Source organism: Mesocricetus auratus, unplaced genomic scaffold (assembly GCF_017639785.1).
Source record: "Mesocricetus auratus isolate SY011 unplaced genomic scaffold, BCM_Maur_2.0 Super-Scaffold_4256, whole genome shotgun sequence".
Classification (NCBI taxonomy): domain Eukaryota; kingdom Metazoa; phylum Chordata; class Mammalia; order Rodentia; family Cricetidae; genus Mesocricetus; species Mesocricetus auratus.
The window spans coordinates 18,483,371-18,510,813 of record NW_024429182.1 but is presented as its reverse complement, the minus strand read 5'-3'; the positions used below and the strand labels follow the sequence as shown (position 1 = coordinate 18,510,813).

Sequence of the window (27,443 nt, the reverse complement as noted above, 5' to 3'; positions counted from 1 at the left end):
AAAAATGAATTAAATATAAATTGTCACCACATAAATGATACATAGAAGTTTACAGGAGAAAAAAAGATGAAACTGATATGACCCTAAAGGACAATTCTTCAGCTAAAAGCAATGTGTAGAACTATCCAGGTCTTGATTGAGGATATGAAAGCAATAAAGCAAACATTTTATTAAGTATTTCCCATTTTCCAAGAGACTTGTAACTCCCTGATGACACAAACATAAAGATCCTATCTTTACTCTAATCCATTTCCTATCCTAACTGGGAGGCAGTCCTATACATTCCTATTTTAAAAAGCATAAAAGCCAGTGTAGTTTTGTGACATTAAAGCTAACTATTGTCATTTATAAAAATTACCATGTTTCACTCAGATGATATCATAACAATTTATACTATTTCAAAATCACAATCCATGCATTCTATTTTTCACATCATATAAACAAAGTTATTTGTTATATAGACAGATACTATTTTTTCAGCAACTTACATGAGACCTAGCATCTTCCTAAGTTTTAAGGGTATAAAGCAGCAAGATCTAGATCATAGTTTATGGTCTGTTATGGGAGGCAGACATGTAAACAAACACATTATAATCAATTTGGTACATGCTAGAGCAGAAAAATAAAATGTCATGCAATCACTGAAATCTGACAACAAGTCAGGGCAGATGTAGGATAAAGAGGAAAAATGGCCTCCCAAATATTACACAAAACAGAAACACACACAAGTCAAAGAGAGCATGACATTCCCTAAAATTTATAATACTTTGCCATACTTGAAGGTAATTAGCATAATGGAACCCAATGGTTTACTAGATTGGAAGTTAGGAAGATAGAGACACTAAATACCAAGAGTTCAGTGTATCTGAAAAACTTACAACTTCAAGCAAAATTGAATTGACTAGATGTCACACTTAAAAATGACTAAGAAATCTACATGGCATATTATTAGCATCTGAAAACAGCTATTGATAGATTGTTAAAAAGGAAAAATGATATGATCTATAAAAACAAATGAAGATGGGATGCGAATGATGCTAAGAAGTTCAAAATAAAAGTGTTCAGTAGCAATCTGAGTATGTGTTCAAGGGAGGACTGAATCAAAAACAGCACCATCTTAAAACTCAGATGTCCACAGCATGCGCATTTATGTTTGGGTTTTCAATTGAATTCACTGATCAATGTGTATCTTTATGCCAGTGTTGTTCTTATTACTATAGCCCTTGAAATCTTGGTGGTGATAGCTCAAGCAATTCTTTCATTATCAAGTATTATTTTAGCTATCCTGGGTTTTTGTGTTTTCATATGAAATTTAATATTTAATATTTTGTGATATTTAATAATTTTATTAATAATGCTATTATTCAACCTCTGTGAATAACTGTGTAGGAATTTTGATTTATGTTGCATTGAGTCTATAGTCTGCTTTTGGTAATTTCACTATATTAATCTGACCAATCTATAAGCATAAGCGATCTTGCGTCTTCTGGTATCTTCTTCTTTTTCTTTCTTCAATGACTACAAGCTTTTATTATACAAACTTTTCATTTGCTTGGTTAGCACTATCCTAAGACATTTTCTGAGGCTATTGTAAAAGGTACTGTTTCCCTAATTTCTTTCTCAGTATGCTTGTCATTTGTATATAGGAAGGCTACTGTTTTTTGTGTGCTGACTTTATATTCTGCTACTTTGCTCAATGTGTTTCTCAGTTGTAGGAGTATCCTGGAGGAGTTATAGTCTTTTACATATACAATGACATCATATGAAAATACATCATTTCCCATCTTATCCCCTCGACCTCCTATTGTTGTCTTATTGTTCTAGCTAAGACTTTGAGCACTATATTAAGTAGGTATGGAAAGAGTGGAAATCATTGTTTCGTTCCTGGTTTTAGTGAAAATGCTTTGAGTTTTCCTACATTTCAGATGATGTTGCTGGAAGTTGCCTTTATTATATGAGGTATTTCCCTTGTATCCTTATTTTATTCAGGACTTTTATCATGAAAGGGTGTTGAATTTTGTCAAAGACATTTTCTGCATCTAGTAAGATTATCAAGAGGCTTTGTCTTTCACTCTTGTTTATATAATGGGTTTTATTTATTTATTTAATTACTTGCTTATTTATTTGTTATGTTGAATTATCTCTGCATCTTTGGGATGTAATTAATTGGTCACAGTGGATAATCTTTCTGATATGTTCTTGAATTGATTTTGCAAGTATTTTATTGAGAATTTTTCATCTACGCTCAGAAGGAGTATTGATCTTTTATATTTGTTGTTAGGTCTTTGTATAGTTTTGGTATCATATAAATATTTAGGAAATGTTTCTTCAGTTTCTGTTTGTGAAACAAATGAAGGTGTATTGGTATTATTTCTTCCATAACGTCTGGTAGAATTGTACACAGAATCTACCTGGCCCTGAGCTTACTTTAATTGGAAGACTTTAATTACTGCTTCTATTTCACTAGGGATTATGAGTCTGTTTGAATTGTTTATTTCATTTTGATTTAACTTTGGTAGGTCATAATAAAGAAATTCATCCATTTCTTTTACATTTTCCCATATTTTAAAGTATGTACTTATGATTCTCTGAATTTCCTCAGTGTCTATCATAATGTCTCTCTTCTCATCTTGAACTTTATTAATTTGGGTCTTCTCTTTGTGTCTTTTGGTTAATTTGGCTAGAGGTTTGCCAATCTTGTTGATTTTCTCAAAGAATCATCTCAATCTTATTGATTCTTGTCCTGTTTATTTGTTTCTACCTCATTGATTTCAGTCCTGAGATTTATTATTTCTTTCCATCTACTCTTTGTGTGTATTAGTTACCTTGAAAAATTATATAAATAGTTAAAAATGCCCTGGGTTGCAGGAAAATGGTTATTGTATTATTAGTCAAGTCTGGAATGTGAGAAATAAAGATAGGGCTGAGGATATGGTCTAGTAGGTAAAGCACCATGTATGCAGGCATGAGGACCTGAGTCTGGATCCCCATCATGTAATAAAATCTGGGCCCTGTGGCAGATACCTGAAACACCATTACTGGGAGTTAGGAGCAGAGATGGCAGACTCTGGAGTTTCACTGGCCAGTCAATCTAGCTGAAATGGCAACCACCATTTTCAGCAACCCCTAAGAGACTCTCTCTCAAAATTAAAACAAAAACCCAAACCAGTTAACAAACAAAACCAACCAAGGAGGAGAGCAAGAAAGGCAGAGGGCCTCCACATGCTCATTCACACTTGAGCACAGCCTCACACACATAGGAACATACATGTATTCATCTTCCCTCACACACACACACACACACACACACACACACAAACACACACACTAACACACACACACACAAACATAAATAAATAGAGAAATAAATAAGAGAGACAAGAAAACACAACAGAGAGAGCAGGAGAAGACCCAGCTGTGTTGAAGTTAACAAACTCAAATATAAACAAGCATGAAACATGATCCTATGTTAATTTAAACAAATTTAATTAATACTGTCAGTGCTTATTGTTGTGTGATATTTGGAAATGTTACAGTGATATACAACTGCTTTTCACCTAGTGAAATCATTCTGAAAAGAAATTTGGCAGCAAATATAAAGCCATAAAATTAATATACATTTTTGACCCAGAAACCCAACTTTTTGGATACTGCCCAGGAATATGATTTAAAAGAAAAATTTCAAAATCTATTTGTATAAAGATATTTATAGTTGTACTACATTATAAGCAAAAACTGGAAACAGGCCAAATGCGCAATAGAAGGAGGATGCTTAGTTAGACTTTGGTATATTAATTCAGCGGAATATTTTATTTCTACTAAGAATGACAATTATGAGAAGCATGCAGAAATCAGGGCCATATGAAGCATGAATAAAAATAGATGCTCAAAATGATGACTCTGCAATGGTCACATCTATGTAATACTGTACCTGTATAACCAAGGGGATTGGAAAAGACTACGAGCTGCTAAATTACAGAGCTGATGTTTCTGTTCTGTTGGTTAAGCTTCTGGGATAGTTCTTTCTACTTTTATTTCACATACACATAGTAAGAAAATTAAATTTTTAGTTTTGCACCTAAAAGAAAAAAATGTTCATCAATATCTTTCCTTACCCTAAATGACTTTTTCTGGTTTTGTGTTTGTTTATTGTCCTATTTCATGTTTAGATATGAAGAAATTTGCTACTACAAAACTCTAACCACATGCTTTGCTAGTCAGATTTTCTGTTGCTGTGACCAACACCAGAGAGAAACACACTAAGGGAGGGAGGGTTTACTGGGGCTCAGGGTTTCAGAACATAGTTGGATGACTCCATTGCTTATGGCCTGGTGTAAATCAGAACACTATGGTAGCTAGGAAGCTGAGAAACAGGAAGGTCCAGGGAAAGCTGTGTCTCCTCAGAAGAACTTCTGCTGTCCCATGACTCAATTCCTCTAGCTAGACTTCACCTCTTAATGACTCCAGCACTTCCCAAGACAGTGCCACCATCTGGGAACTGTCAAGTGTTCAACACATGAGCCTATAAGGGGACATTTCATTGTCAAATGACAGTGTATGCTCTTCTCATTCACCACTGTGTTAAATTTCTCAACTTAATCATAGAATACAAGGTAGTATGCATGTACTCATGCTTGTATCTTGTACACAAACTTAGCATCTTAATTACGCTTACTGTAGTGGGGGCAGAGTTTCCTCATATATATGACTTTTTAAGCCCCTCAATGCAGAAAAATGTTTGTTTCTTATCTTTTATTACCATGGGAGAATTGTCCTCTCCAGAATGTCAATCATTCTGGTTTCCATTTCCTTCAGCTTTAAAGGATGTCTTAACTTGGTTATATCTCCCCTTTCTTCTCCCTGGGTATACCTTAACCTACAAAATTGTTCTACTCTATTCTACATTAAAGGAAAGAACAGTCATCTTCCCTGATGACACAGCTCCCTCCAGTTGTCTTTGGGTTTCTTCACAGTAAACATTATTCTCAGTATTCTTATCCACATTATTGCCGGCAGAATCTTATTGTCCACTCTGCAAGCCTCTGCAACCCAGCTTCAATTTCCCATCTCCTGAACTGTCTCTCGAGGTCATAAACAATCTACATGCCGCCAAATCCACAGGACTCCTTCTGTCATCCTATTGTTTGCCCCACTCTCTTTATTTAAAGTCTATTTTCATGTGCCTTATTCTTCTTGCCAGTTGTCTTACTTCTGCATGCAGGTTCTACAGGCTATCGCCTAAACCCTTCTTTTCTTTTTGCCCGCCAACTTATCTCCTCCATTCTCATGGCTTTAAATCTAACCTTTGTGCTAAAAACTTCCCAAATGAATAAATATCTCTAACAGAGAACCTGATCTCTTCACACCTGTTAAATTATATTCTTGACATCTATATTTATTTTGTTAGCATGGAAACTAAAGCAGAGTTTTATTTTCAGAACTAGTTAGTTAGAAGGATTCCTGTCTCCTCTTTTCAGCAAATGGCACCATCCACTTAACTATGCCTATCTACATTACATTGGCGTATATTTTCTCAGTGTACTACCATTCTTATAGATTCTACTTCCAGTTGCTACCACTCTACTTCAGGCCCCTATTATTTCCCCCTCTGTATTACTGAAGCAATTGTCTCATGGATTTTCCTGGATTCTCTCTATTTTCCACAACATCCTTTTCATATAACAAATAGCTTAAAACATCCTCTGTCATCCTGAATGCCTTTAGAAGGAACAACAAGTCTTTCGTTATGCCTACAATCCCTGATAGAACACACCTCTTCCTTACTGTTCTGACACTCCAGCCAGCCTAGCCAGTTTTCATTCTTGATGTGTCACTGTACATGGTTTTCATTCTAAAACTATATACATAAAATAACCACTGATACTGTTCACTTCTCATGTTGTGTAGTCAGATAATCATTCTTTATATTCCATGAATTTTCCTAATTCAAGCAAGCCACAGCACTTAGAGTCATTAATATAACCATGTACTGCTTCTTCATACTGTTCTGTTTTTATGCTTCTGATTAATGTCTATGTCTCTTCTAACTTAGTGGTTACTTCATGAAGGTAAAGAGTGTTATCTATTTTATCATTATCTCAATTACTAGCATATTACTTAGAACACAGTTGTTGCTCAAGAAATAGCTTTAGAATGAGAATGAATAAATGATTTATAACATTTCAGACTATTAGAATGACACTGTAGTTCATATGGAGACACATTAGTCAAATTATTAAAGGAAAAGAATATTTTAAAATAATAACTATATATACAAAGGATAGAATGATTAGATTTTTTATTACAAACCTGTGAAATATGAAAAAGTATACCACGACTAGTCTTAGTACACTGAATATAACAGGACAAATGAAAGCCTCCTCTTCATCTCTGTCCTGCCCCTCATCACACACATGCAAAGAGAAATATCAAAGTTCAATGAGCATGAAGAAGGAAGCCCCTAGCTAATGAATAGGGACCAAGGCCATACAATTTTTCAACCAAAAGGAAGTAAATAGCTCTTGAGCAAGAAAAGGAAAGAAGGAATGAAGAGGAGATTTAGAAAGGTCATTGAGGTAAAAATGCAATGACTAATATGGAGAAAAATGCCTAAACCCCACTGTATGGAAAGATTTTATGTATCCTTAGCACTAACCACTCCCGTGTGGGTGTGTTCATGGGTATGTAGAACAATATGGGGACAAATTAAGCTAGGGATAGGAGACTCTCACTCTTTGGGTTTCAGTTTTGGCCTGGAGAGCAGCGTGAGGACCTTTGGTTCTCAGCTTTCTAGGCTTTTCACGTGTGATTTCTCTTTCAATAAATATCATAGGACATCCATATTTTGTGTAGTTTAATATTTCTGCATCACCCCACCTTAATGGTGGTTATAATATAAATCTCTGTGCTTTCTCCAGACCTTCTGTAAAGTCTGGTATGTTCACAAGCTCAAATCAAGACTGAGTAATCAAAAATGAAAGGTATCCTACAAGCCATGGAGACACACAGTCATTCTGGAAACACCCTTTATTCTTTCCGTTTGCTTATGCTTCCATGACTTTTATCTAACTTCTTGGTCCACACACATCATTGGAAGCTATCTTACTCACATTGAAATTCATGGATAACCATTCCTACTCTAGATTCAAACTACACACCACATATAACATGTGAATCTCCCAACCTCATTATTCTTATTCTTGCTCCAGTTACATTTTCATTTTGTGCCTTAATTTAATATATATCTATATTAAGCCTCCACAACTCTAATGTGGTTCTCTCTAATTGAAATTCTTCCTAATTGCTGGCAACAAATTCATGGTCAAGCATTTCTTCCAACCCTGTATAACTAAACTAAATCTGTATGATATATATATAATTCAGTTGAGACTAGCCCATTGCCTGAGCTGAGTTAGAGAACATTTAACATCATGCTTTGCACCATCACACGAAAGATGTTTGTCAGGTCAGTCAAAATCAAGCAAGTGATAACAGTTATAATGAATGTCGGCTACTAAAGTATTAGTTCAGTTCTATTTTAATTTGTAAATATGTATAATGTTTCCCAATCGTTTAAAAACATGAAATGATTCAATAAAATCCTATATCAAATGACTTTTTTGCAAACAATACATTCTGTTCAAGCCACCTAGATACTAAGATATGCCACTCCCCCCAAACCCTGAGCCTATTGTTTGTTGAAGAATCTCGGTTCAGAAGCAAACAACTACGAGAAAGTCCCTTTTCCTCTTAAATATGAAAATAACCAGAATAAACACAAATACTTCATTCCATTATATTTAATGAGCAATGCAGTAAGGACAGCTAAATAATCTGACCTACCCATCTAGGAGAGCAATGACGTTCTTCCTGGGCCGTCCAATATTAGGGCCATACAAGCTGGCTCTGGAGTAAATCCGGATGGGTTGCAGCAGCCTCTTCAGCTGGATGTAATCCTTTCCCAACTGGCTACCATTTACTGCCCGACCATGCATGCTCCGATAGTTATTTGGCTCTAGATTAAAAACAGACATATAAATTAGAATGGAGAAGAGGAAGATTCTGCCAGCCCTTTCCTTTCCACAGAACTGTGTCTTTTTCTTAACAGCATGAACAAAATAATAAAAGGAGGACATAAGTTACCTTAAGGAACACAGAAACTGTCATGTTAGTACTACCAACTTGATGTTCCATTCAATCTAAACTTATCTTCATAAAACATTACCCAATTCACAAAAGAGATCATACTTACTTTTAGTGATACTTTATAGTGAAGGGAATACTGTCTCCCCAAATTTGTGTACTAAAACTTTGTGATCTGATTTGGAAATAGGATCACTGAGGATGCAATGTTACTATGGAGACATAGGATTAGGGAGGGTCCTATATCTAATGACTGCTGTGTTTGCAATACAAAGGTAAAGAACCTTCAGATGCATGGACACAGGAAAAAAGGCTGTGTGATACCAACCAAAAGCCTGGAGAGATGCTGCTACGCTAAAGGATTCTGGCAGTTCCAGAAGCTAGGAGAGAGGAATGGAACAGATTCTCCTTCAGAGCTTGCAAAAGAAAGCAACCATGCTAATATTTTGATTTCAGACTTGTGGCTTCATAAACAATAAAATAAAACGTGCTTCTTTATTTTAAGCCACAATAATTTGTTATTGAAAAACCTAGGAAACTAATACAAATGGTAAGAAGGATTACCTGCTTAAGGAGGTTTATTGCACACAGACCTATCTCAGACAGTATGAAGCTGTGATTCTGGTAGGAATAAGGCATAGATTATCAGAATCACATGAATTTTTAAGAGAAATTTGTGGGAATAAGACTGCTGCAGTGAAAACTGATCACTTGTCTTACAATAAGGCTACATATATTCAGGGGATCTGTAGAGAGCTTTAGATTTTGACGTACTCACACATGAATATGAACCCTAGAACTCTCACAGGGGAGACACAGATGCCATATTACTACCCAAGTATTTACTGTTTCTCATTCATCAGCATATCTACTGCCTAGCCTTATTGGCTCAGTTAAGTAATGGGGATGTCTTGTGTATATTTGTTTCTCTTATTAGTTGATGAATAAAACACTGATTGATCAGGCAGGAGATGGGCAGAGCTAGGAGATGAGGAAAATTCTGGGAAGCATAGGCAGAAGGCGTCATCATGTATGCTGCCAGAGGAGAAGCAAATCTGGGTGTTCGCTGGTAAGCCAAGACAACGTGGAAATACTTACATTGATAGAAATGGGTTAATAAGACAGAACTAGCCAATAAGAAGCACTAGCCGCCAGCCAACAATTTTATAATTAATATAGCATCTGTGTGTTCATTTGGGACTGAAATGGCAGTGGAACCAGTTGGGACAGAAAACCAACCTTTAACAGTTAAGTAAGCACATCTCTGATCAATTATTGACTCATTATTAATTTGTATCAATGTGAAGGCAATCCCTAGGAAGTTGACCTTAAAATATCCTCAAAGGATTAATTAACAAACAAATAAACATTTAATTGTACTGGTGGTTTTTTGCATGTATGTCTGTGTACAATGAGCACTCAATGCCCTCAGAGGCCAGAAGAGGGTATCAGATCCCCTGGGACTAGAGTTATAAAGGGTTATGAACCACTCTATGGGTGCCAGGAATTCAACTTAGGTCCTCTGGAAGAGCAAACAGTACTCTGAACCACTGAGCCACTCTCCAGTGCCTAAAGAATTTAATTTTTTAATTGGAGACATCAGTAACTACCTGACTTAGGAGTGATAGACTAGAATTTTAGTCCTGGTAACTGAAAAACCAATAAACTCAATCTCTGGGATGGGCAACTAAGAATTATACATCCTTCTAATATATTATCTAAAATGCATTACTTTCAAGAACACAATTATGAATGTGGAAGGAAGGTATAACCATACACAAGAAAGGAAACATAGCAGTCAATAGAAAATGCCTCTTTGAAGCCTTTAACATTAGATTATTTGGCATATAAGAACTTCAAAATTATACATGTGTTCAGAGAACTAACAAGAACAAAAGAATTAATGGAAAGCATGTTACTGACTTATCAAAGAGGGATATAAAGACACTATAAAAAGACACTCAAACTGAAATGACACAGCACATACAGGAAAAGAGAATGAGATTAAAAACTGAGGCTTTCTAAATCAGCAACAAAGGAGGCAAGAAGAAAATAAGATGATATATTCAAAAATCTGTGAAATGCATTTCTTTATTAATCTGGATTTAAATTAGTGTTGCTTGAAAACAGATGATGATGAGATAACGCATCACAATTTTATGTGACCACATATATATCTGTATAATCAAACAATTACTGATAATAATGAAGAAATTGATTTTAGGGGCTGGAGAGATGGCTCTGTGATTAACAGTATGGGCTGTTATGTTATGCTCTTGCAATTACCTAGATTTGGTTCCCAACACCCACAGGGCAATTATCTGTCTTTGATATCAGTTGCAGAGTATCTTGTGCCCTCTTCTGGCTTCCATGTAAATACATGCAGGCAAAACACTCATACAGGTAAAATGAAAATAACAAATACATCTCATTTTTTTTAAAAAAAGAAGATAACTTTGATTCTTTGTTATACAAAAATTTACCAGTTGTTAAAAGGAAAGCAAATTACATACTAAAGAGATATATAGACATATTTATTTTCTATATAGGATTAAACAATGAGGATGGAGACATTAAGAGCCAGTGAAGGATACTGGTTGATCTTTAGGAGGATCCGAGTTTGATCCCCAGCACACACACGGTTGCTGATAACCATCTGTGACCAGCCTCAAGGCACCTAATGTCTTTTTCTGGCTTCCTGAGGCATTGCACTCATACGGTACACAGACATACATGCTGATAAAGCACCCACCCACACAAATAAGTAAATATTAAATCTTGGATGAATATTTGATCCTTCAGAACATAAATATCGTCAGTGTTTTCAGAGTTGATTAATACTTTGACTACATAATCACCAACATTTAGAACTTCTTTGTATATAATTAAAAGTACAAAATGACAAAAGTATGCTTGGGACCATTTCAGAAAATTCTGTCCTAATTCCAAACAAAATTAACTTAATAATTTTAAAAAATGAAACTCAAGTCAGCAACTCAAATACCAGATTTTGAAATCAAACTTTCTGACACAATCCAATCTGGAAATATTATTAATTTGCTATTCACATACCAAGGAGCGCTGTCACAAAAATATTAAGAATCTTTGTTTTCCATAATTATGATATACATGTGTTTCTATGAGAGCAGAAAACTTTGCATTTAAGAGAAAATTCATAATACATAGCATTATCAAATCTGAGCTGAGGTGTGACAGGCAGATTAAGGATGCCTGGCACAAAGGCAAACATAATACAAAGAATGTGCAGTATGTGTACAGAACCAAGTCACGTGATGCAGAAACACCTCGGACTCTACACATTTGATGGTTGATTTTAACTGTCAACTTGACACTATCTAGAATCACCCGAGGTTGGGTAGGCCTGTGGCCACGTTTGTTAAGGATTGTTTTATTGTTAATTGGTACGGGAAGATCCAACCCACTGTGGGTGGCACCATTTCTAGTGTATGGGTCTGCTCTGTGTAAAAGCAGAGAAAGTGAGAAGAGTAGTGGAAATGCTGGGAATGCATGCACTCATTCTGTGTTCTCGACTGTGGATAGCTGCTCCATGCCTTGCCCTAACTTCCCTCCAAAGATGAGTTGTAATTTGGAATTGTAAGCCTAAAATATCTCCCCTTAAAGTTTCTGTTGTCAAAGAATTTTACAATGACACTGGGATAATTTCAAATTAATTTTTAGTCATTGCACATTTAAAATTTTTCTGTTGGCATTTTTTCAACCCCAAATTCAATTACACAACCCCATATAGGGACCTGGTGTACAGTTCAAGAAGCTGGTTTGGGTTTTGTGGGATTTTGGTCCTCTTGGTTTTTGTCCCTTTTTTCCTTTTTGTTTGTTGCTTTGTTTGATGTTTGTCTTGTGGAGTTGGGGGGGGTGGAGGAAGACAGAAGATGAAGTTGAGTGCTCAAGGAAGATCTGGTAGGAGTTGAAGGAGAGCAAAACAGGCTCAAGATATTTGTATGAAAAGTTTCTGATAAAAAATTTAGAAAGGGATGAGGAAGATGCCTAAGTGAGTAAGAATTGACATTCCTTTAGGTAGAAAATGGAAAAGTCATTGATTAATAAAGTTAATAATGAAAGACTTGTAAAGGACCTCAAACAGTTAAACTGGTAAAGGACTCCTAAGAATAACTCTATGGAAATGGTCTGGACAGTGAATTGATGAAAAATATTCATTCAAGAAAGACACACATTATTAAAACTGACTTATCTTACTCTGGTAGCTCATGTGCATAATCCCTGCATTTAGAAGACTGAGGCAGGAGAAATTATGAGTTCAAGGCCAGCATAAGATACATAGCAAGTCTGAGGCTATCCTAAGTTACAGATAGTCCATTTCACAAAATAAACAAAGCACCAGACTCAAAGAAAGTTGAAAATCTAAATAAACATGGAAAAGAAAAGACACATTGAACTAGTAATTAAAAAAACTTTTCTCTAAGAGTCCTAGATTCAAATATATTAATTAAGCACTGGAAGAAATATCAGTTCTTCACAAGTCTTCCAGAAAACAGATGAAGGGAGCATTCTTCACAATTTATTTTATGAGGCTAATATTTCTGTTACCAATGGTAGACAGAGCCATTAAGGAAAAACTACAGATGAATATTACTCACAAACATAGATTTAAAAAATCACCACAAAATATATACAAATCAATTTCAGAGGCACACAAAAAAATCAAACTTTATGATCAAGTGGGACTAATGCAAGGATTGCAAGGTTGATTGGATGTCAATCTGAAGAATATAAACGATTGTTTTGATGGATTAGACAACTGGAGTACAACATCAATACGTGCAAACACAAAAAGGCTTTCGGCAAATGATAAATCCTCCCAACAAACTCTGACTAGAAGGAAAACTTCCTTATCCTACTAAAAATTACATGAGAAAAATCTATGGCTAACATACTTAAGAGTGAAACACTGATTTACTTTTCTACGGTGGCTAATGATGTTAAATATGCTTTCATGTGGTTATTGGCCATCTGTGCATCTCCTTTCGAAATGTGTCCATGTTAATTCTGTTTAACGACATTCTGTCAACTGCTTCCAGTGTTGTGTTTAATACAAAGTGAAACCCACATAGAAAATTACACTCACCTTCATAAAGTGTTCATTTTCATCATGGTTTATAATCTATGTTTCTTAGTGTAGTTCATTTTTGCATTTTAGAACAATTTTACTATTACAGAGAGTCTAGCATACAGTAAAAGAAGACCTGTATAGTTTGTGCTCTCCTACTATAGGTGTGTATACACCACACACAGGTGTGTACACACTCAAACACATACTCATTTTCCCATAGTTTAGAAGCCTTGCCTTGGCTTGGTAGATTGTTACAGTTGATAAACCAGTATTGATATATTATTTTGGTACTAAAGTCTATAATATTTATTATGACATACTCTTTGTATTACAGTGTGGACATTGGAATGTTCATAAGATTATGTATTTATAGTTACAGTAACATAGTGTGTTAATTTATTACTTTAAATATCCTGCTTGATCACATATTCATTTCCCTTCTTCTTCTTCCCAGAACTTCTGGAAATGTCTTCTCCATTTACTCTATATGTGTGGTTTTGCTTTTTCTAGGATGCCACATAATCATAATCATGGTTTAAAGTTTTAAATATGATTCAGAATTTGGCCTTTGGCCTTATCTCTTGTGAATTGTGACCTGCTGTTACATATTCAATATTATAAGCAAAAAACTGTATTATGTTTACAGTTGCTTGTAGACTACAATTAGAAAAGTCATTGATATGTCATTGAAGTCACATATCTGTAAACAGAGTCAGTATCAGTTCTACAAGCTACTTAAGTATTTCTAAAATACTTAAAATTGCCTAATAATCTATCAATAATTGTGACTAATATATATTTTTAATCCACATTTATGTTGGCTAAACAACTTTTATGATTTGTAATTTAGTGTTTTCAAATTAAAAATGCCCTCCCATTATAGTAGTAATGAGTAGTTTTAAATTTATTCTATCTTTGAATTTAGGTAATAAATTCTTGAAGAGTATATACATCCTTTATTCTGTGTATTCACTGAAAACACATGAATCTTTTACCAAATTCTCGACAGTTCCAATATTGCTCAAAAGTTCAAGTTCAATGTGGATTTTTTCTTTTCTACTGAAATTCAAAATAAACACTTAACTGTGAGCCTCTATAAAATGAAAAAAATGAAAAGAACATTTGCAGTATACAGTGACACAGGTAAGTACTGCCAATTCCAGAAGGAAGAACGATGGTGTGGGAGGGATGAAACCAATATAAGACTGAACTCCAGTAGGGCAAGCATCATATAGTATGGATGCACGTCTAGCATCTGCAGGCACATGGTGGTGTGATGTGAGTTTCAAAGAGCTTAGACAACTTCAAACCCTATTGTGAATTTCAGCCCACCTGTCTCTCTGCTAAGCAGTTTCTCCTCTTGCCTGTGGATTTCCTTGGCAAGTGTTCCATGTTCCTGGAATCTTCAACTCCCTGTGGTCTTCCACACACCTTCAACTTCACTCTAAGAACTTCCTGCATTGCTCTTCTGGGGACCCCCTGAAAGGAAGGGTTCTATCTCTGCTATACATTAGCCTGCCTTCCAGGTTTTCATTTGAAACTGGGTAGAAGTCTCCAGGACCCTGTAACCCTCATGTTTTGTTTGCCTAAAAACAAGCAACAGATGGACAGCACTAAGGTGTGCTACTAGCTCAAGTGGTTACTTGGCCCTCCTGGACCCTGGCCTCAGCAGCAGAGCACATGGGTGGTTGGATGTATGGCAACACTTCTCCAGGAAGCTCTGTTCTGACAGCACAGTCTGAACACTCTTCTCCAAGCAAATTATTCAAATAAATTACTTCTTTATACCCTTGATTCTGGGGTCTGGCCAGCTTCCAAGACACAAGGTATCTTTATTGTCCTGATGCAAAGTGTAAGTCATTATTTTTTAAAATAAGACTGATATCTTCAACTACTACACTCTCCTCAGTCCCAAATTTGTGTATGTGTCTTTTGCCCAAGCTGCAAGTTCTTCAAATCTTTCCGTTATGCTTTTTGTTTCGCCCAAATTTTACCATAAACACAGATAAAGGCAACCATCAAAACTCTTCCTATAGCCAGAATTCAGAACTGACGGCAATAAAATTTCCTTTGCCAGTTAATTAGTCCATCACCCTTAATCTAAACCTTCTACAAAGTGTCAAGGAATGGACAAAAATAGATAATTTCTTAGTCACAATGTATCACGGATGGCCTCTAATACAATTCTCTCTTTACACTTGTTATAAATATATGTGTTTGTTGTTGGGTGATGGAGGCCATAGATGGTGCTGTACCCAGCTGGTATAAGCTTGGGGATGAATGCATGGACATAGAAAGAGAGACACACACAGAGACTGGCTGAGTTCACCCAGCAGAGCAGGCCAGGCAGCGTTCTAGGGCCTGTAACACTTGGTTGATAGGCAAGAGTCACCTGGGAGTCTGGTCCAGGGCTGGTGGGACCCCAACCACCTTGGAAGGTCCTTGGTCCAATCCAATTGAGGTTTCATGTGGTAACGCAGTGGTACCTGGGCTCAGCTTATATCGTTAGGGGCCTTGCATAAAAGCTGTGCAGTGCATGTCTGAGAGTATTTCACCTGCATCTGCTCCACCTAGGCCTGTGTCAGTTGCTGCATGGGATCCGCGAAGGAAGTTGGTGCTGGGCTTTTGCTGCACAGTATGAAGCTGATCTAGCCACTGGAGTAGATGAGGATGGTGCAGTAGGCATAGCCCATTAAAGGCATCAGGGATTTGCAGAAGTGCCTCATTTCCTTGATGAGGTCCAGGTATATCCACTGACACTTGCCCTGGCAGCAAAGGATGCTGTCTTCCTTGAGTGCTGTTTTCATGAGCTTTTTTTTACACTTTTTAATTATATATTTAAATTAGGAACAAGTTTGCTTCCCATTTTAGTCCCAGCTCCCTCTCCCTCCCCTCCACGCCCACTCCCCCCACCAGACCCCCTAGCCCCCCACCCAATCCCCACTCCATTCCCCAGGGAGGGTAAGGCCCTCCATGGGGGATCTCTAGGGTCTGTCATTTTGTTCTGGTCCCAGGCCCTCCTAAAAGTGTCCAGATTGAGAAAGCATCCCTCATTGTGGGATGGATCCCCAAAGTCCATTTGTGTGCCAAGGATATAAATACTGATCTACTGCCCCCAAACCACATAGATTGCCTGAGTCTCCTCACTGATACCCACGTTCAGGGGGTCTGGATCAGTCTCATGCTGGTCTCTCAGCCATCAGTCTGGGGTCCAAGATCTCCCCCCTTGTTCAGGTCAACTGTTTCTCTGGGTTTCACCAGCACAGTCTTGACCCCTTTGCTCATCACTCCTTCCTCTCTGTCACTGGGTTCCAGGAGTTCAGTTCAGTGTTTAGCTGTGGGTGTCTGCCTCTGCTTCCTTCTGTCACTGAATGGAGGTTCTAGGATGGTATGTAAGACCGTCATCAAAATCTTTATTAGGGAGGGGGATTTAATGTAGTCTATCCACTACTGCTTAGTTTGCCAGTTGGTGTCATCCTTGTAGATCTCTGGAGATCTCACTAGTGCCAGATCTCCCCTCAAACCTAGAATGGCTCTCTCTATTATGGTATCTCCTTTCCTGCTCTCCTCTATTCTTCCCCCAACTCAACCTTCCTGCTCCCTCATGTCCTCCTCTCCCTTCCTCTTCTCTCCCTCTCTTTTTCCTGACTCTGTTTGAGCTTTGAAGGAACTCTCTGCAGGGCCAATTGGGTCTGAGAATTCGGTAATGATGAGTTGAAGGCATCTTGGTTCTGTTTCATGAACTCAAAGCCATTGCCCACATAAAGGGTTAGCTTTGAGATGAGTTGCCAATGTCCATGACAGGCAAGAACATTTTAGCTTCAGTGACACTCTCTCGGTGCACTGGATGACACCATCCTGAAACAGCACGTGGATGCTTTGGTACCTCAAGCACTGGTGGTGCTGCAGTAACAGGGCCTGGTTATGGATTGTGTGTTGCGGATGGTGGCAAACCTGGGCACAACTGGGCCCTTGGCCAGGGTCCATCACAGGCATCATGGGCCTGGGATTGCAGGCTGTATGGAGCCTCAGCACAATGGGGCCCTCCAATACAATCTCAATGGATTACTTATTCCTATGTGAAATGTCACAGACATAGTCTTGACATATTGACAGTTCTATGGGCTTTCTGGCCATCGGTGTTTCTACCAGCATTGCCTATCAGACATAGTCTTGACATATTGACAGTTCTATGGGCTTTCTGGCCATCGGTGTTTCTACCAGCATCGCCTATTAGGCTCTCGTTATATCATTCTAGGGTTTCTCTAGTGTGCATCTCCAATCCTACCCAAAACTACTTCAAAAGGTTTCTGAGACATATTTTCAGCTTATCTTACTTCTTGGTGCCAATTTTGCATATGTATCTGTGTGCATGAGTGCATATGAGTGTGGATGTACATGATGCATGCATGTGTGTGTTTGTATGTTGGAGTTCCTATCACTGTAAGAAATGGCTGAGAGAAACAATTTTAAGGGAAGAGGAGTTGATTTTGACACAACAGACGAACTGCCTTACTTTGGGCCTGAGGTGAGCAGAATAACATGGCAACAGGAGTATGTGGCAAAGATAAGGAACACACACACACACACACACACACACACACAGAGAGAGAGAGAGAGAGAGAGAGAGAGAGGATGCTCTCACTAATAGATATCCTTCTTCCCTTTTATTCTACAATCATTGCCCACTCTTTAGGGTGATGGACATTCAGGCAGGCCTTCCTCCACTTAGTTTCCCCTTCTATAAATGCAGACGCAATTAGAAGTATGTCTTACTAGATACTTTTCCATCAACCAAGTTGAACCATCATGGAGCCCCAGGGATATACTTTCACTTCTACCTCAAACTTGATATACTATTTTGCGTAGTGTGTGCCCCACACATACACATCTATCACAAGAATGAATGAGCATCATGTTAATATGTGTGGGATGTGCACAGCAGGCAGCAGCGAGGAGAAGGTAGAACTGAGATGCAGACTGTAAATGGGAAAGGAGGGAAGCAAATGCACGCAGAAACTACAGTGTTACGTTGCCTCCTCCTATTTTATTTCTACTGGTCTTGCCTGAACATCAAAACTACATCCTCTGGGACACTTCTGCAAGCTATGATTTATACCCATAAATAACTGATAATATGTTTAAAATTGTAGTTCAACTCATGTTTGGGTTTTGCAAAGCTATCACATATACAGATATACATAGTAAAAGTGTACAGATATTATTTATGAATTACAGTTATTTCGAACTGAAAGCCAAGTAAATGTTCATCAAAAAATGAGTAGAGCTGAGTAGCTAGTATGACAATAAACATCATCTTTAGAAGGCTAAGCTTCCTAAAGCCAAAGTTTTTGTTTTGTCAAACGACTTAGTAGACTCTAAGGAACTGAATTTGGTAGCTAAAATCAGAGGTGCACAAGTGACCACACATGGGCCTAGTGTGGACACAGATGTATGGCACTGACTGACTGAATTAACTGTAGTAGATTTTACTAGTTTATGGAAATAAGAATTTCTATAATGTATTGGCAACTCACAATGTAGGATTGTGGTCATTCAATTAAAAATAGTGTGTTATTTTACAGTAAATTTTATTATTAAATAGGGCTTTCTAAAGGAGAACACTGCTTCCCTAGGGCAGAGTTGAACTGTAATTCTTCTATATTTCCCCAGTTTGCATCCCAGTTTCAGAATTCTCTATTATTGTTTTGTTCACAGTTCATTGATGATTAATACATTATAATTACCATTCAGTATTAATCAGTTAGAAAGTTTACAATTTATGGATATTTAACATCACATATACTTCATAGCCACAGAATAAACTCATTCAAAATCTTGTGTCAAGAAAGTCTTGCTTCTTAGACTTTTGAATACCAAACATTAATTTCTGCTTCTTGATAATAGATATGCCTTACTTTGGTGAGTGTAGTCCTCATTATTCTTTGACTTTGAAGGAGAAATTGAAAAGTAGATTTAGGTACCTGAAATCCAGCCATTCTGGAAGTTATTATTGTACTATCCATCCAAATGTTCTTATTTTTATTTAACTTTTACCTGGCTCTCAGTTGGGCTGAGAAAAATGCCTGCTTTGTTTTTCACACACTGGGGTTTGCTCTTGAGCTGATGTGCTTGTTAAGAGAAGATGGGCAGATGGAGGGATGGGAGATGGGGATTGGCCAGAGTCTTAAGCATTCATTCTATCAAAAAAGATAAAGTCATAGAAAAGAAAATGAACAGAAATCTGGAGAGACAAGTCTAGGCAAGAATGATGAACATAAAGATAATTTTGAGCAGGGAAAGGACACATATACAACACAGAAAATTGTGAACAGAATGTATTGGAACCCTGTAAGATCAGATTCTGCTATAAGAAGTACCAAGTAATTGACATAACCAATTATGCAATAGCACAGTTACTTCTCTACCAACTTTACTTGCAACCTGAAAATGATCATGCCCTGCTTGGAAGGGTGGGTTTCTAAGTGAGAATGTGCTTGAGATGTCTGCGAATTGAAACTAAGACACATAAAAGAGAAGGAAGGAAAAGAAAGGGCCATGCTAAAATTGTACAGGATAGAGAGTCAAACTGACCCAGCAAACACTCACAACTCATGCTTTCCTTTTGCTTTGTTGACTTTTAAATCCCTGAATATGGCTCTGTGCTTCTCCAGCTCCCTCTACATCCCTGTTTCACATCCATGGTGGTACCTTTTCACCTCCCTTCAAATGATCCTTTACTTTGTTATGTTCTGAAGAGGAATTTAAAAGAATGATGGTGAGAATCATGTGGTTTGTGGCCAAGTAATAACACTATTTGAATGTACTTAACTCCTTCTCTCAACTATGTAGGGCAGTTTGAAGGAAAGAATAGACAGGAGGGGCAGTTCTTAATAGAGAACTGTATAGAAAGATATGTACTGCTCTCTCCTCACTAGGTCTTACTATCTAACTGCTCCAGTTATTCCAGATGAAGATTTATTTTAGCTGAACAAACTCTCACACTCCAAGATCTCAGAAACTCTAAAACAGTGTTCTCATCAATCATCCATGGGTAAGTTTTGATTTTTCTAGCTTATCTGTAACTAGTTTCCTTTTAAAGAATAATTTAAAACCAAACATTTTACTTATGTAGCATAATATATTTTAAAAAAAACAACCAAACAAACCCAGAACAAAGGCAAATCATTTATCTCCTGATTTAGTAAAGTCTCTATTACTTTACCCCAAAATTCTTTTCAAATTTCCTCTACTCCTGGAATGGAAGAGAGAATAGAAGAGAGAAGAAGATGTATGTTTGGTTCCATTGATGGATACTATTAAAATATATGGAATTTCTTTTTATTTTTATTCTCCTTTGCCTTCTTGCTAGGGAAACTTCAAATTCCACTATGCAATAAATATGAGTAAGTGCACCTGTGCAATGCATATAGTGCTCCAAGAATTTGTCTGGCAAAGAACCAATGAGCTATTTTATAAAGATCATCTTTCAGGGCCAGTGTTCTCTGCACTATACCCTGAACGATAAAGCTCAGGTTTTATATGGGTTAACTGGGTTAACATCAATTCTTAGTCACTGATCAACATACTGTTTTTTTTGTTTTCTTTTTCTTTTCCTTTTCATTCCCCCTCTCTCTCTGTAGGTGTGTGTGTGTGTGTGTGTGTGTGTGTGTGTGTGTGATTTCCATCATTTTGGAAGGAGGTATCCAGAGAGAACTATGTGGTGTGAATTAATTACATCTACTATTCTTAACTATTTTGGTGTTATTCCATATTGACAGTTATGCTGACTAGTTTTTTTGTAAACTTGACACAAGCTAGAGTCATCTGAGAGGAGAGAATCTCAGTTGAGTAAATGCCTCCAAAAGACCATGTTGTACACAGGCCTGTAAGGCATTTTATTAATTAGTGATTGATGGGGAGGGTCCAGCCCATTGTGGGTGTTACCACCCCTTGGCTGGAGGTTCTGGGTTCTGTAAGAAAGCAGGCTGAATGAGCCATGAGGAGCAAGCCAATAAGCAACATCCCTTTTTGGCCTCTCCATCAGCTCCTGCCTCCAGATTTCTACCTGGTTTGAGTTCCTGCCTTGGCTTCCTTCTGTGGATTTTGACTTGGCATATGTAAGCCAAATAAACCTGTTCTTCCACGAGATTCTTTTGGTCATGGTGTTTCATCACAGGAAGAGAAATCTAAGACAACGGTCAACTCAGTGGTCAAGCCCTAAAGAGAGTCTGTGACTAAGATTATATTTCAAGCCAACTTATTTTCCCCTTTATTTTATTAATTCATAGGAAATGACATCCTTACTTACCATTACCCAGTTCCCAAGAAATGTTGTACTTTTTGCTGGCACTGTACTTCAACAGGCTCAGGGCACTAGAACTGTTCCAGGAGTTATTGGGATTACGACGCAGTGCATTTAGAGCAAATATCAGGTGGAGTCCAGAGCAATCAGCAAAGTTATAAAGTTTGTCTAGAGACCTGGCTGGGAAGAAGCAGAGAAAGGCTTATAACTTTCAAATCTCAACAAAAGGAAAATATTAGCTTCTACAGAAAGCCTTCCCTGCTAGTAAGGAACTACACAGACAAGCTTCTAAAAGAGAGTATTACCTTCTGACCTAGGATGCACTTTGAGGTGATTTGGGGGAGACAGAACTCAGAATTTCAGACAGAGCTTGCAAACTGGCAACCATGCCTAGCTCCCAATGTATTTGCTTGTTAATAAATGGTGCAATTGCTGACACTGAAGAGAAGAGGGTTTCCCATACTAGCTGGGTTTCTAGATTCAGGGGGCAAAAATATCAAAAGTTCTAGTACTCTCAAGTTTATATTCACGCTTGATTGACAGTAATCATGTCAAGGTACAAAGTCACAAAAGACTAGCTGGTCAGTCTTAGAAATAACTCAGATGACCAAGAATTCCAAAGCATTTCACTCTGGACTACATTTCTAGTATGTTTGAGATGGAAATTCTGTAATGATTTTACATATATATATAATTATCAGCTCAAACTCAGAACCAATGACTAGATACCAAATATCTCATATCCACCCCATTCCTTCAGTTTACTCCAGCAACTCATGTCTGGTTCTCATTTCCATTTACACAGATTGGTGCAATGCCCATTTACTTCAAGATTCATTCCACTCTGTCAATCATCTTCTCTTTATTACTGTCATCAGTTTCTCTCACTCCCGAAGGCCCCAATCAGTTTTCAATACCAGGGAGTGTCCTGCAAGATTCTCTCTTCCAGATATGACAGGGAAGCTACCCACTAAAACTCAACAATAGGCTGCTTAAACAGGAACTGAATGATGACAACAGCAGTTGACATGACAGTGTGGATGGCTCTGAGACATGACTGCTGCCCTACCCCTACATGAAGAACTACAGGCTCTGACACAAGACTTCTGAGGAAAGGAGGATGTGTCTTTCTCAGGAAGGAGCCCTTAAGTGACTATCTGGTCTCATGTTGAGCTCTAGAAAACACACACATAAGCAGTATGAAATGGACCCAGGGAGTTTCACTTATATATTTACCACATACATATGTAACAAGTAGAATTTCTAAAAAGAAGCCTTGAGTTTGAAAGAGTGTGTTGGAGTGGTGCATGGTGGGGATGGACTAGAGGGGGGATATGGTGTGATTATATTTTAATCAAATTTTTAAAGGAGGAAGAAGTAGAAGAAAATAGATTCATCTAATAAATTTTGATTTTGGTTTTAAAGAACAAGGGCAGACTCTGTTTTTGCACTTAGCAGAGCCTCATCTCAACACTGGAAACTTGTGATAAGACTTCCAGGCCTTCATAGGGCAGATATAAGAAAGACTGACAAGGAAATTTTCAAGAAGAAAAAACTCAATATTTTTTTCACTATCCATTGTGAGGAAAGTGAAGCAATACATAAGAATAGGCTAAGGAACTATCGAAATTAAACACATTTTAAAAGAAAACCATCATCATTTAAAAGACCATAGGCAATAATTGTCAGATTGTACCTACAACCAAATAATTACACTATCATGCTTTGCTTTTGATAAAATAATTTTATCTAGAGGTTCTCTGATACCTGAAAATTATTATAGGTTACTCCAAATAGTTTGAATATTAAATGATCAGAAGAGGACCAGTGTGAAGTCCTTTGATATATGTGCCACAAAACTTCAATTATGTTGACAGGAAAATCTTTGTTCATTCAAACTCTTTATACTTATAACGACCTTTAACAGATTGTCAGCTACACAATGGCAGATGCTTATTTTTATGAGTTTTAGTTTTATTCACAAAACAAAAGTTTCCATAAAATAAATCCTAATAGAATATATCAAAATTTAGTATAAATGGCTGGTAGTGATTTTAGACAAATAGATTACCTTTACTTAAACTTTTCTGGAAGTTATTATGTGTACCTTAGTGTTTCAGGTATATTAGGCAAATACATACCAAACATAAAAGCACCTCAATCTGTGACCTCATAAGTTTATGGTTCAGAACAAGGTAAAAATAATCTATGAGAAGATCAGTTCAAAGTAAAAATATAGAATAATTATTTAGAGTTTGTGAATCATGTAAAAGTTGAGAAATAGAATGCTAAAAGCTTAAGAAAAACATTATTAAGAATTTTAATCTGACTTCTTCCATGAAGTCCCTCAAGTCTAGCACTGTATCTCATTGTATCCTTCTGATAGACTAATCATCTGGCACATATTAGTTTATGCCACACAGTCATCTTGAATAGTTCTTACGACCCTAATATTTTATGTTACATAAAAATGTGAACAATGAAAATGAAAGAGGTTGAACAGAGATAATAATTATTGCTAATTTAAGAAATGCACTCTAAAGTGCATTAGAGAAAAGCATGTATTTGAGTGCAGAGAATTTAGTAGACATTTAACAAATGCAACTTTCCTTAGAATACTCTCCCCTCCCCGCCAGGATTCTTCCAAACAAGTAAATACTTAAAGCTGACTTTATACTCTCTCCACCAAAGTGTACTAGTGCCTTGATGTGCCCTGCATTTCACAAGAATTGAATTTTAAGGAGCACCATTTTATTGGTTAGTAAAAGGCAGTGGAGTTACAGAAATATCTAAGCATCAATAGGCTTGGAACTCTTCCAAGCAATGCTGAGAGTCAGTGCTCTGAAAGTTCTCAAGACTTCTGGAGAACTAAAGACTGAAAGACGACTGAATCTTTTTTGAAAACATGTCTACATACAATACACACAAGGTTCAAAAGAATCTGTGGGGAGAAGGAGAGCAAGAAAAAACAAAACCTCAAACAAATAAAAGACAGAAGTTCAGTCTTTAAAAATCATAAAGAAGAAAGTTGCAAAGCAGTGCTTACAATGTTCCTAACTGCTAGTAACACAGAGCAACAAACAGACAAGGAAAAGGTGGGGTGGAGAGCCACGGAGTTCATCAGACAGGGGACTGGAGGACAGACTGAGGGTCAAATGGAACACTCAAAGAATATAGAGATGGAGAGCAAAGAATAGACTCAACTCACTTGTTCAAGTCCTATGGTAATAAAAGAACAGAGAAGAACCTGGAGTTGATTTTCTTAAATTCAAGATGCAAAACCCTGTTTTTGTCAAAACACCATTTCTTCCCTGAGACTAGCCTTTGCTTTATGCTTGGGATAGACAGATAAATATCAATGAATGCAAATGATTGATGATTTCTTAGGCTTCCACACTTAAGAAACAAACCAGACAAAGAACAATTTGATGAACAACCAAAACAAAATAGGACACACAACTCATTAAGTTCTAGGAAACCACCTTCCTCTCATTTTCTTCCCTAGCTATGAGCAAAACAGGCAACAGTCCTTGCTTCCTTGAAATCATGGTTAGTGTGGCCGGTGGGAGAAATAACAATGTAGGGGGAACTAGAAACAGCAGAAGTTGGCATACTACTTTAAACAGGCATCATTGAGAAGGCAACAGTGGAGCAGAGATGTGACATAGGTAAGGGCATGAGTCAAGGGGCTAAATATAGAAGAACTTCAGTGCAAACGCTATAGAAAGGGCAACATGGCATGGCAGGTATGAGAATGACAAATGGGGGAAGGAGCAGGGGTCAGTATGGCTGCCCCAGAATGAGTGAGAATAGTAGGAGACGAGGTTACAGTGAAGCAGGACCAGGTACAAAGGGCCTTACTGGCTGCTGTAAGAACTTGGGCTCCACCCTCAACAGCTCAGGGAACACTAGAATCTTTTGAACACAGCCCAGTTTGCATCTTAAAAACACTGGTACTTGGCCAGTAGACAGTCCCAGTTAGTAAAATGATTGCCATGCAAGCATGAGGCTTTGGGACACCAGCACCCATCCAAAACACTGGGCAAGGATACATGCAACTGCAATCCCAACCCTAGGGCAGCAGAGGTGGGAGAATTCCTAGGGCTTATTGGCCAGACAGCCTAGCTGAATTGGTGAGTTCTAATTTCACTGAAACTATAAGGTGGAAAGCAATTAGGAAGATACACCATTTGGACCTCTAGCACCCGCACACAGATACACACACACACACAGGCACGCACACGCACGCATGCACGCACACACACACAGGCACGCACACGCACGCATGCACGCACACACACACATGCACACGCACGCATGCACGCACACACACACACACACACGCACATCACTGGTTTGAGCTGAAAGAGACTATAAGGGGTGAGAAGAACAGCATATGTTTATACTTGGCCCAAAGAGTTTCAAGACACTGGAGTTTGATCAAATTCGTGCTCTTAGAGAACTCCTACCTTCCTTTGATAAACTACATTTTCTCAAGTCCCGTATTTTTACAGGCTTGTTGACTCTGTCTCATATGTCCTTCCTCCTCATCTCTTCACTTTTCATAGCAAGATCAATGGTTTCCAGTGTGGAAATGTCTGACTTTTCTGACTTGCCAAGTAGAGACATTGCATCTCTGTTCTGTCTTGGCTCTTCATCTGTTTCTATTATAGAAATTAGCTAATGAGGCTTATTGTTCAGCCCTGTCTTTCTCTCTCAAGGCAGAGTGGAGTATTTGTTCTACCCTTTTAGCATCAATTCAGTATCTGGTACACAATAAATCTTAATAAACACCTGACTTAACAATGTTGTTTATTATTTGTACCCTAGCTATCAAAACTCAGTTATCACTGTTCATTGTAGCAAATGTCCTCCAGGTCACCCTACTGCTAAACACTGTTCAATGCACTAAAAAAATAGACTCATTGTTTTAAGTTTCAATTTAGAACAAATAATACAGCCGAGCCCTAGGCAGTCATCTGATAGAGGTTTTAAATAGAGAGAAAGCAAGAAAACGAGAAAAATGTGAAAGAAACTCAGAGTGAGGCATACTAGAAACTGCCTATTGAAATTCAAAGAAGCACACCAGTGAAATTTGAAACCATTTGGCTTGGCAAGTACAACCAACAGGGGGCATTTAATTGCAGCTATTAAGAGAGAAGTTTGAAAATTGCCTAGGAGGGGAACATAGCAATTTTGAAAGAGTGAGGATATCTCTAAACTCAGAGCTTAATATCTCCAGGTTAGTCAGGGCAATGAAACTTTAACTAGGATATAAAGAAATCAGCATAAATGCCAACAATTTAACCAAGACTGTTGGAGGAGAATAAGATTGAGAAATGTCTGTGAATAAAAAATTACAATACTATCAGAAGACTCAGGGCTAGAGAGTAATTGTTCCATTAATCATTTTAACTAGATTAAAGGGAAACTGAGTGCCAGTGAGTATAGCAAGTCTTTTGGATCCCATTAGGAACTAATCTAAATGATGACAGGAAATCACAAGAGATCCTGATGTTAGTGAAGAGGGTAATATCATTTTAGGAAATGTACTCCTAAAACAAATTTCTAAAACTGTGAATAATTCTAGAGAATATCTTGAATATCTAATAAAACTATAAATTTACATTCTCTAAGATCTACTCACTGTCATTTGCCCAATATAAATGTTTATAAAAGTTCTGCAGGATAAATGTGCAGTTAGTATCTCTGCAATATTTTTTTAATTCTCAATAACTAAAAATAATCTAAACTCACTTAAAATGGAAACTGGTTAAATAAATTATAAAAAAATATAGATTACAAACAGATACTAAAAACAAAGAGGGAAGGTCAAGATCAATTTTGAAATCTGAGTATCAGTAGAACTCATGCGTGTGTGTATAC

General features: G+C 37.3%; 1 protein-coding gene across 2 annotated transcripts in view; it reads right to left on the bottom strand.

Annotated features, from left to right (window-relative positions):
* Hpse2 (heparanase 2 (inactive)) overlaps positions 1–27,443 on the bottom strand; it is a 596,152-nt gene that overhangs the window by 209,157 nt on the left and 359,552 nt on the right. The window contains exons 4-5 of one of the 2 annotated variants that reach the window (XM_005063570.4): positions 21,564–21,737; positions 7,843–8,014 (exon numbers count right to left, since the gene is read on the bottom strand). In XM_005063570.4, the coding sequence (XP_005063627.1) occupies positions 7,843–8,014; positions 21,564–21,737 (346 nt within the window). The remainder of the gene's footprint in view (positions 1–7,842; positions 8,015–21,563; positions 21,738–27,443) is intronic. The other variant, XM_005063571.4, reaches the window with a different exon arrangement.